Raw genomic sequence first — 12,356 nt, forward strand, 5'->3', positions numbered from 1 at the left:
CTATAGGCCTAGACCGTACTAAAAATAACTGAAGAAATAATTTGTTCCTAGAATACTTATATACCATTCAGCTCTAATAGTAATAATCAGTCATGCTTCTGGTGTAGTGACATAATATATTGTCGTTGGTTGGAAACGTATTGGATAAGCTATTCCCGTGGAAATAAAAGTGCTTATTTTTGTCTGCAAGATGATTAACGACGTTGTTTTGGTTTCCTAAATGAAGTTGTTGTTCGTGTATCGACAATGGTTATCTGGTTTTTAAATTACCACTGCAATTCTCTGCTCCGCTTTTCATTTATGTGCATTCTGTTTTGCCGAGTTTGCAATAGAAGTTTTTAGCTCGTTTAGGCTCTTTCCTTTGGAATGATTGCATCTTTTGTATTGCAATGAAAAATCACAGCTGTCTGGGATTCCGAAGGGAGTAGTGCCATCAGTACACCTCACGCGGTGTACTGTAGGCATTACTTAAGGTTCTTTCCAGCGTCCCTTCGGCCTCTAGCTGCAACACCTTTCAGTCCCTTTACTGTGCATCCGTTCTTATTCTCTTTCTTCCATCTTACTTTCCTTAATCCTCTCTTACAAATGTTTCATACTGCAACTGCTTTGAGGTTTTCCTCCTGTTAAACCATTCTAAACGTTTTGCTTTCAGTTTCTATTTCACCCTATAGGTCCCAGCTGTTGGCCTTTCGCCTAAATTCTGTATTTCATTCCACAGCTGTGTGGAAAGTTTGTAAGGGGAAGGAAAGAAAAAAAAAACAGTATGTGGCGCTAATAGGTCTATATAGAAAGGCTACCATAGATTGGAATGTTTCGAGCCTATTAAAAGTGCAAAGATAATTAATTAGTTAATTAGATTAGAAATTTTCATGCTGAATATTAAGCTTACATTAAATCATTTGAAAGAACGTGAGTCTTGATGTGTTGTCTCCATGAATGTTAAAATCCCAAGAGTTTCATGGAGAGAAGTTTAATTGATGTTTACTGATCCTTATGTTGAATATTGGGTAAGCTAATGGGAAGAGCTGAATTGGTAGAAAATGAAAGTAAGATGCTGTATAAAGGCGGACATGTATATTTTTTTCAAGGTTGTTTGGCCGCCAGAATAAAATGGAAGACGAAAGATTCGTGACAAATTCGGAAGGTTTTCCTCATGAATAACTTGTAATAATGGAAGCTGGTCGACTGACATATACATACTATTAAAATTATATATATATATATATATATATATATATATATATATATATATTATATATAAAGGCAAATGCCATGATGTGGTTGCTAGCCTAGCAACCACTCCTTTTTTTCACTTGCATTTCGTGTCACTTGCCTTTATTTCTACATTCATTACGTACCATATCTTCATGATTCAGATATATATATATATATATATATATATATATATATATAAATATATATATGTATATATATATATATATATATATATATATTATGTATGTATATATATGTCTTACATACTCGTTCCGCGGGTACGTGTAAGAGTTGAAATTGCCGAAAGCATATCTTGTTGCCTCTAACGAAAGTTAAGCAATTCAAGCAGTTAGTTTAGCGAGTGGAACGTTATCTGAGAAGCATCCGAGTTTACAAAAACAAGCAGGGCAAGGCAAAACAAACCCTGTATGTTAGAGATCAAGAACTTGCAAGCAACGCCGACTCCAACTCCTTGAAGTTCTTAATGAAGAGAGAACGAGAGTTCGGATGAAAAGTGAGAGCTAATTAACCCCAGTCTTGCAAGAATCAATTTGCAACGTGCAAAATAATCGTGCATCTTCTTTTTACACCTGTCGTTTTGCGCTCGACTTCCCAGGTGTGCAGCCGGTTTCAATGGGCGACTAACTTCTGGGGCGACTTGTTACCTCAAAGCGTATCAAATGCATTTGTCTTATTGGCTTAATTCCTCTGGGAGGACGAGCTTGTAAAATGAGAGAGAGAGAGAGAGAGAGAGAGAGAGAGAGAGAGAGAGAGAGAGAGATGTGGTGTGTGCATGTTCCTTTGAGGAATAATAAATTCGAGTGACGCCCAAACCATTTTGGTTCGAGTTGAATAACCTCTACTCCAGAGGATCCCACACTTGGGATTTTCGCAAGAGCCCCCCCCCCCTCTCTCTCTCTCCTCTCTCTCTCTCTCTCTCGTCTCTCTCTCTCTCGTCCTCATCTCTCTCTCATCTCTCTCTCTCTCGTTGATGTTCTTTTGAATTGCTTTAAGTACTGATGAAGACGATAGAATTCCATGTTGGTTGTCTGCCTGTAGGTCTCTATGTAGGCCTATGCTTTATAAAAATAAGAAGGCATATTTTAATTGCAAATGTAGCTCTGTTTTTATTTGTTACCTTCTCGTTTTCAAAATTCGTATTCACAAGAATCAAATAAAAATAGTAATAATTCCAACCTCAGGAATTTACCTTCCCGTTTTCAAAATTCCTGTTCACGATAATCAAATAATAATAATAATAATGATAATATTAATAATAATGAATTCACGCCCATTTATTGTCTAATATCTTAATCCCAGCTTTAGATATCTATCATCAGTCAAAGTTAACATACGTTTCGTTGATGTATTATTTCAATAGGCAAAGCTCAAAAACTACGTTTCGTTGATGTATTACTTCACTAGGCAAAGCTAAAAAACTACGTTTCGTTGATGTATTATTTCAATAGGCAAAGCTAAAAAAAACTACGTTTCGTTGATGTATTGTCTCAATGATCAAAACTGAAAATACGTCTCGTTGATGTATTGTTTATTATCTTATCCTTTTCACCGCACCTTCGCGCGAGGATCCCAGACTGTCCGCTGGGTTCATTACCTGGGCTTCCAGGACCACTGTTAATCGTGAACCCTTTCAACTCCTCTTATCTGTTCAGAAACGGAGGGAGAGGAGGAACAGTGAATGAGGGGAAGGAAACCTAAAACCAGAAGGGTGAGCTCTCTCTCTCTCACTTTCTCAAACCTAGTCCAGGCTATCCTGCTAGTATAAAGTGCCCAAGCAGGCTAAGGCAATGAAGAGGAGGGGAGGTAGGTTGGTAGGTAGGTAGGTCGCTCTCTCTCTCTCTCTCAGGTTGGTTGAGTCGACTGAGCTGCTTGCTGGCTGCCGAACTGACTCAACGGCCCGACCAGGCAGACAGTGTGGGTTGGAACCCCATGGCGAAAGGTTGTGGTGTGATGTGACGTCCAGTGCCTTGCGCTCCAAAACTCGTGGTCGGTGTCTAAAATACGATTTGGGCCATCCATCGGTATTTACGTCTGTGTATCGAGTTGCGAATAACGTAATTCTACAATGGCTGATTTCGTATCGTGCCGTTATTTGTTATAAGATTGAAAAATAGTACTACCTTGTCGGAAAAGTTGGTCTATGTTATCTTCAGATGACTTAAAATGTTGCTGTCGTTCTGTGGCATGCAATTGTTTAGATTTTTAATATAGACGCACAGTAAAACGTTTAAATAGTTTTTCTTAATGTAAATGTTTTTAGCAATCGTGCTTGGAGTTGAATGACCCAAGGTTTTTACTGTTTGTCCCCGACAATTTGCATTCTTAAACATGAAAAATGTCATATTGGCCTATTGAACTTTTTATATAGCCCCGATTTTAATATTTTTTCCCTAAACGAATGAATTATTATAAATAATAGTGTAGTTAGTGAGTCTTTTTCCCGTGAAGTATACAGAAGTCATAGGCAAAGGTAATGCAAGAATGCATACCTTTAATTACTTTAGCCTCCGATTGCTCATATCTAATATTTTAGTAAAAACATTATTTGTAATTTTTGATAATTCAAGTCATTCTTTAGTTTCGTATTTTATGTGTGGGCGGAAATGGCCATTTCTTTGCTTGCTTTTATAGTTATAATTAAAGTCTCCCATTCTTTAAATTTCTTTGCTAAAATGGAACAGAGCTAAAGTGATCTCTAGTAACTAAATAGTTTTCCTTGATCAAGCTTTGTTGTGGATGAAAGCATCGGGAAAGCATTATGAAAGCGTTAGGCATTGTGTGGTAAAACCTGGAAAATAATAATAGTTGCCCATCAAGATGACAACAAGGGTTCAAGCTGCCAAAGGTAGGTAATAGAGATTTCTCAAGTTCATTGCGTTTTCTTGGTCAGTCTGTTTTTAACCTTATGAGAATGGGTTTCAGCGCCCTCTAATGCCTATTATAGATTATTTCTAATGACATATACTTTCAGGAACTTTATAACTTTGGAAGTAACTTTTCATGTTCAGTATTCGTTAGAGAAATAACGAAATACTGTAGTGCAGCATCAAACTGAAAGAACACAAAGTGCTTTTAACATTGTTGGGAAAACGAGTTATGCAGTGCTGTCAGGTAGAGCTGCCCAAGTTTCCTGTCTTATATTTCCCCGTTTGGCGGTATTTCCCTGTTTGTATTATGTATTTTATAAAGGTAGATTTATTACTGCTTTTTATATACTTTTCAAAGCCCACAGTTCGTATTAATGATTAACCGTTTCATTAATGTCACCCGTCCAAAGTTCATATGGGACTATATTATTTCACAATTGTGGACAGTTCAGATTTCAAACGTTTTCTTGGCAAGAAGTAATCTCGTTTAGTTTTAATTGAATTAAATGTCTAGCAAGCGGAATTGGTGACGCAACATCACGTATTTCAAATAAGAAAACAGAATAACAGGACGAGATGTAAAACCTCCCAGCTCTTTCTGTAGTCCAGATTTATACACATATAAAAAGATATATTACATATTTCCCTAAAATTTCTGTAAGTTTTGGCGTGCATTGAATTTCCTTCCTTGCAAGTACATGAATGACCATAATTCTAAACTTAACACCATGGAATTTACCTAAACTTACGGGTATTTTTACCTGTCTTCACTGCAGCCACCCGAATTTCCCTACAGCAGGGATATTTCCCTGTACCTGACAACACTGGTGGTATGTCGGGAGAATTCGTCTAGCCATGGCAATGAACTGCATGAGCTTTAGGTACCACTCCCCCCCATCGGATCCACCATGCGGTCTCTCTCTCTCTCTCTCTCGGTGATACCGTGGGTAAGAATGCCTTTACTACTAAGTCTTAATAAAGTATTATTAACGTGAATTGTGTTGCATTTACATGCTGAGACATTCAAACGAATGTAGGCCTATACACACACACACACACACACACACACACACACACACATTATATATATATTCTATATATATTTATATATGACTGGTAACAATGTTTCTGTAAACAAACAGAATTCCATCTAATAAAAGGAGCCCATAAAAACCACCAAAATATAGAGAAAAAACATCTCTACCTGAAGAGGGAGACAGCAGTCTCTGAAATATAGTACTTTTTTCTCTATATTTGGTGTTTTTTATGGGCTCCTTTTATTAGATATATATAATATATATATATATATATATAATATATATATATATAATATATATTATATATACTCTCTCCCATGGTAGAAACGGCCTTACAGTATGTTTTAGATTAATAGGTAATTATACATGGCAGTCTTTCATTTCCATAAATATTGTTCATTCACGTTACCAGTAATAAAAACTCTGTGAAAACTGAAGTCATTTGACATCATTATCGAACCTGGAAGAAAGAATCGCCATTACCAGTCAAATCCTTCACCAGATTTTCTCGTAAAGGCCGAAGGAGCTTATTCTTTTCCTCGAGTCCCTTTACCGGACTAATGCACAATCTAGTAGTCCTAAGCCTATTCAGTATTTAGAAAAGGTCTATTCACTTTTCATTTCCGGCCTTTCAATAAGCCTCAGTATCGTAATTTTCCCGTTCTTTATTTTTTTCAACAATGCCCTTTTTTGTCATTTTGTCGGATTTTAAAGTGATTTCATGTTTGGAGAATTCGTTAACTCGGTAAATTATTATTATTATTATTATTATTATTTAGACTCAGACTTAGCGTGTTGTTAATATAATAGTTTAAACATCAGCATAATCGTTATTTGGCTTGAAAAAAGTCGATAATCATTAGATTACGGATACCCGTGATAATGATTTTATGAGAAACACAACAGGCCTATATATATATATATATATATATATATATATATATATATATATGAAATGGGTAGTAGCTTTTACTACGTAGCCCGTTCCCAGTCTGTTTTCTGGCTCTCGGATATGTGATCTACCACTTTTCAGTTATGGAATTTTTATAGAAATGATCCATTGGTACTTTTTTTTTTTTCACACACACACAAATTATTTATACGTATATACAGACTATAATTATAAGGATTCCTCTGTGGGTTTCAGCTCTAGCAATCTTCTCCATTCGAGAAGTTCCATAAGTGTTTAATCATTCCTAGATTTAGGCCTAGATACCAACATCCGGGTATCCAACTACACCTAAGAAGCAGGGTCTTATTAACTCGGAGATTTCGTGAGTACTGATCCTCCAAGTGATTAGCAATGCTCCTTTTCACGGGCTTTTAGCCCTTTTTAACATAGGAGGCTGCTCATCGTAGTGACCTTAGGCCTATCTCTTCTCTGAAAGTATCCAGCACCTCTACACCACTAGACCGAAACCCTCGCTAAGAGATGATGGTTTTTGTGGTATCCCCTGGTTTTAGGAAAGGGTGTTGATGGAACTCCTTCAGAAAGTTTATGTAAAGCGCAAGTGGATCATGCCTGAACAGAGGAAAGTTGTCATATTATTTTTATTATTGATACTGTTGTTTTTAAGCCAATGCAGTTACTGTATGAAGAAGGGAGGTTTCATACGCTAAAAGTGAACTTATTTGTAGAATCAGAAGAGAGTTTAGTTAGATTAATTTGCAATGTATGACTATTTCGTTGTAGAGAGCTCTTTGATATATTCAGAGTGCTATCTTATGTTCTGCCTCATACCTAGATGTTAATCGTCTTTAATATCATCCATTAATAAAACTGTTAAAATATAACTCTTTCCTGAGTGCATTTAATGTTTCATTGTCAGTCAAAGATGATAATGTGCCTTTATTATAGCCAATGGTTGTTTTGGAACCCTGGTTGTTCGAGACAATTTATACGTCTTCAATCCTCACCCTTTGTTGCTCATTTATGGGCAGAGCAAATAGATAGCTTACGTGGGATTTATGGCGTCGTATTTCAGTTGGTAGAAACGATCAGCCTTTGGAGTTTGGTTGGTATTGTATTTATAAGTCTGTTGAACCAACCAGTTCAAAACTTTATCAGGATTTCCCCACATTCCGATACCAGTTGTTATAGAAATAAAAAAGTTCTTATAGAAAAAAAACTGCTATAGAATTATCAGCTTTAAACAAGAGACGTCATGATGCTTTGAACATTGAAGTATCCGGCTTCTAGAGCACAAGTTCTTGAGGTCGGTCTAATATGTTCTTCCGCGTGTTATAAATAGATAAGATAAAAATTAGAAAATTAAAAAACTTCCTTTATATGAACACGTTGAAATATTTGTACTATTTTTGCTGGTATCGCCGAATTGATAAACATTTCGTTGTACTTTTGATTTTAAAGTTCATAGAAAAAATCCAAGTAGTCTAATCCCTTTAATAAATTGGTCTTTACGTAAATCGAACACTGTTAGTGTATCTTCGTTTTTCATGTATTTTATTCTACATAATTTTCTTTGTCACATATGGTAAGCTGCTTATTAATTTAAAGTTAAATAACTTCTAGGCCTACTCCTTAAGAATGCTTCCCAATTTTGATTAATGATATTTATTTGATTACGTTTAATATTTTCCCTCTGGCAATCCATTTTGTTGATTTCTGCTTCTTGTTCACATCTGGTTCCTCTTACCTGGTGGTGCGCAGAGGCCTTCAGCGCGCACTTTGATCCTGAACGGGCAGTGGATATGTCGATAGGATATCAAACTGCGTTGGAGTGTTTGCTGCACTTCCCCACTAACTGGACTTGGGGAATTGCAAGGGATGGTACTTCTATAACACACCACACGAGTTTAACATGACGGTTTACAGACATTCAACTTGTGAATGTTCGGGGACTTGTGTAGTTTTAGCTGGGGAATTTTGGGGAAATTTGTTTGAATTCGTTAAAATTCAAGTCTGTTTCTGTGCGGTGTTTATAATTTGAGAGTGAGTTTACACACACTCCGTGTATGTACACGTAATTATGTGTATATATATTATGACAGGTTTTTTGTAACATTTATAACTAATTTTGCGTTTTAAGACTTACGTACTTCTCGTCTGGTGTTAAGTATAACAGTTACTGCAGGTTTGTGTAGTTATGACACAGATTTAACCAACACCTTATCTGTATAATTTAGTGTTTTAAGTGTACTTAAATCCAACTTTAAGTAATCAGTCATTGAAGGAACTAGCAATATTTGTGCGTGTAAAGATTCTAGGCCTATAAGACTACCCTTAAAATCAGCTAAACCTTATGAATAGTATCTGTTGCTTGAAGGGTACTTAAATCGAACTTTAAGTAAGCATTCACTGAAAGAACAAGCAATATTTGCGTGTAAAGATTTGAGGCCTATAGACTATCCTTAAAACCAAGTAATATTTATCATAAGTATGTGGCTCTAAGTGTACCTAAATCTAATTTTAATGAATCACCCATTGAAAAAACAGCAATATTTGTGCGTGTAAAGATTTTAGGCCTATAGACTATCCTTAAAACCAAATAATCTTTATCAGTAGTATCTGTAGCTTTAAGTGTACCTAAATCTAATTTTAACGAATCGCCCACTGAAAGAAACAGCAATATATGTGCGTGTAAGGATTTTAGGCTTCTAGACTATCCTTAAAACCACTGCGTGTGGAAAAGTGTGGTGTGTGGGCTCAGGATTTCCATTAGTCTCATCTCCATCCCAGATAATGCTCATCGGCCTATCGCAAACCTCCTGCCGCAGTTGGTGGATAGATAAGAGGCCATTTACCCGTTCCATTTAAGTAATGTCCTGCCTAAGTGCGCTGGATGGGACTGCTAATGATTCGGCTATCGTGCTTCAGAATTGCTGACCGATTTTGCGTTAAGTACCACGTTTTTTTTTTTTTTTTTTTTTTTTTTTTTTCAAATAGAGCTGGACGATATTAGGTGCTTCTGTTTTTTTCGTCACTGACAGTATATACTACAACAGATCTCAAGCTTAGACCTAATTATGATTGGGGGAAGGGTGTACTTATATTAACCCACTGAAGGTCATAATTCAGATGGACCTGTATTTGAAACTTGTTTTATTTTATTTATGGAGTATGCTATAGTTGGTTTTAGTTGTTGTATTTTATTTATGGAGTATGCCATAGTTGGTTTTAGTCGTTTTATTTTACTCCATGTCAGTTGATTTTAGTCTGTCAGTTGATTGTAGTATCTGCAATAGTTAGTTTTAGTCAATGTGAGTTAATTTTAGTCTTTGCTATAGTTGGTTTTTTCTATGTCAGTTGATTGAAGGCTCTACTATAGTTGGTTTCAGTTTGTGCAGTTAGTTTTAGTCTGTGTCAGTTGATTGTATCGTCTCTGCTATAGTTGTTTAAGTGTGTCAGTTGATTGTAGTCTCTGCCATAGTTGGTTTTGGTTTGTTAGTTTATTGTAGTCTCTTCTATAGTTGGTTTAAGTCTGTGTCAGTTCATTGTAGTCTCTGCTATACTAGTTGGTTTTAGTTTCGTTAGTTGACAAACTTCCGCAAGACAGTGATGTTAGGATTATTTTGCTTGGTATACGTTGCAATTATATACTACTATATTTTTATTTAAATTCTTTCATCAAGTTTTAAGATATATCGGCCAGTCAAGAACTAGATAGAAGTCTCTCTCTCTCTCTCTCTCTCTCTCTCTCTCTCTCTCTCTCTCTCTCTCTCTCTCTCTCTCTCTCTGTGTGTGTGTGTGTGTGTTTTTCAGTCAATCCCTCATTTTATTTCTTCTACTTATATCCTATTCGTATTTTTATCTGTGCGTGTGTGTGTCCTTGTTTAGCAACTAATCCTTTTGTTTTAACTGTCTAGTGTAACATAGTATTTTATATTTTCTGTTTATGTCCCTGTTTACAAAAACACGAAGTATTTCAGGTTTTCAGTTTTGTTTAATTCCCAGCCAATTTCAGAGCCTCTTGGAATCCCAAGTAGATTTTGGACCATCTGTTTTCTAGGACACCTGGAATAACCTTTCACATTTCCCAAAGAGAGAAACTGCGTATTCTTTGTGTTGAATACGCGTCTAAATCTCCGGCCTTTGTGTTTAATAGGTCTCTATTTAACACGCTAAAATGCCTCTGAGAGGTAATTTATTTCTTCCACTCTTTTTTATTTCCCTTTATTCGTGAATTTTATAAGCGTGGCGAGAATTCCATATTTAGATGACTTCATTTTATTAGGAGCTTTTACCTGTTATTTTCTGCGTTTACTTCTGTCATTTCTGAATAAATAATTTAAATTATCTCTTCGGTTTTTTATGTTTTTTTATGTTTGCACACACACACACACACACACAACATACATACATACATACTATATATATATATATATATATATATATAGATATATATATAATATTACCTATATAAATATATACTATATATATATATATATATATATATATATATTCCAATATATCGTAATCAGGGTCTCATTAGCTGTTTGGTTTTAATTGACCCTCCTTTGGACTTGTAAGAAAAAGGAACTACTTACACCGGAGATAGGCTAAACGAACAGAGAGAGAGAGAGAGAGAGAGAGAAACAATGCTGAATAATGATGGAAATAATCACGGAGGTGCTGTAAAAACTTCGTTGTGTATGGTCGCCTGTTTTCTATTTATCAAGACTTAGCCACCAAGAACCTTGAGAATATTAAGTATTAATGAATAATTTGGCAAACCTTAATGCAATTTTGTGTCTATGCATCCATTCCAGTCTACATCATAATGTTTCATTTTTTTTTTCTTTTCCAAGTAAAAGGGATAGGATAGCGCAGAATGAATTGCAACAAGTTCCGTGGCTTTAAAGACAAAATATATTGACGAGAGAACACAGTTAATAGAACACATTTAATCATATTTAATGATAAAGGAGAGCAATTAATCTGACAGGTGGGCAGCACGTACCGTGGGACAGGTATCCAAAATCCGAAAGCCATTTAAAACGTAACACTGGACAAAATAGTTTGCAGTGTCTGGCTCGATTTATTGTCCTTTGTAGAGAAATCTGTTCTCGGAATGCAATAGCCTCGCGTCCTTTTTTAGCCAGCCTGAATTCGGCCGAATTATCTAACAGGTTGTTTTAAGAGCGGGGAAATTACCCTGCATTCCTCTTATTTCGTTACAGACACTCGACTGTGAGTGAGTAGATCGGTTTGAGCTGTGTTGCTGCTGTGTGAGATTCATTTGTGAGAATTACAATTTATATACGTTTCAGTATTGAGTGGTAGAATGTTAGATGCTTTCATAGATTATTTCTTCAAAGCACTTTGTTATCGTTACGTTATCAGAGTAATTATAGTTGTCCTGTCATATCTGGCTTGTGTTACTTTTGCCATTTGTGTTATAGCACTCTATAATGATATATATTGTATTTATGTCATAAACGCAGGAATTCCAGCAATGAACAGGTAAATCATTACAAGTATTAAACTTAAAGGGTCAAATTTGAAGTTTAATCTTTAAATGCTCAAATTGTATAGGAATTGAATATATGAACGAATTTTTCATTTTCTATATTTTTATTTATTCATGCCCTTATTTTTTATTCATATGGTCGACTGTATTTAGTAAGATTTTATATTCATGTCTAAAAGTTCTCATAGTTTTCATTACATTAATTTATAAATGCTCCAAGTGTTTAGGTACTGACGATGTAAAGGATTTATTTTTATTTTTAGTTCATTCGTGTGTGTCATTATGTATCTATAATTATTCGTGTCATTATGTAACTATGATGATAGAATTCAAGTTGATCTTTCTTTTTCGTCGGCCCCGGGTGGGGGCGGGGTAGGTAGGGGATCGGGAGGGTAGGGGAGACAGACACATCCAAACTCCTCCTACAACCTTGTTTGACCAAACGCGGGCCAGGTATGGGATAGGGAGGGTAGGGGCGACCAAAGTAGGTAGATCTTGGGGGAGACATGATGGGCAGCACCGGGTTCCAGCGCAGTGTAGCGCTCACCATCAAGCTCGTTTTTTAATATATATGGTCTACTGTATTTAATAAGGTTTTTTATTTATGTCATAAAATATCTTGCAGTCATCGTTGCATATGGTATGCTGTTATTTTCGATGGGGTTTCCAAAAAGAAGTGGTATGTAATCCGCTTATAGGAATATTCCTAATTAATGTATTTACTTATTGCTCAGCTGCAACAAGTCATCTTTCCTAGAAACATAGAAGAATGGGATATATCTAAG

General features: G+C 35.8%; 1 protein-coding gene across 1 annotated transcript in view; it reads left to right on the top strand.

Annotated features, from left to right (window-relative positions):
- Positions 1-3,120: 3,120 nt before the first annotated feature.
- Positions 3,121-12,356, top strand: part of LOC135204142 (EGFR adapter protein-like) — a gene marked incomplete in the record, with an annotated part of 933,128 nt that continues 923,892 nt past the window's right edge. The window contains 2 exon segments of the mRNA XM_064234151.1: positions 3,121-3,222; positions 3,918-4,081. Of these exon segments, the coding sequence (XP_064090221.1) occupies positions 4,054-4,081 (28 nt within the window).

Source organism: Macrobrachium nipponense, chromosome 44 (genome assembly GCF_015104395.2).
Source record: "Macrobrachium nipponense isolate FS-2020 chromosome 44, ASM1510439v2, whole genome shotgun sequence".
Taxonomy (NCBI): domain Eukaryota; kingdom Metazoa; phylum Arthropoda; class Malacostraca; order Decapoda; family Palaemonidae; genus Macrobrachium; species Macrobrachium nipponense.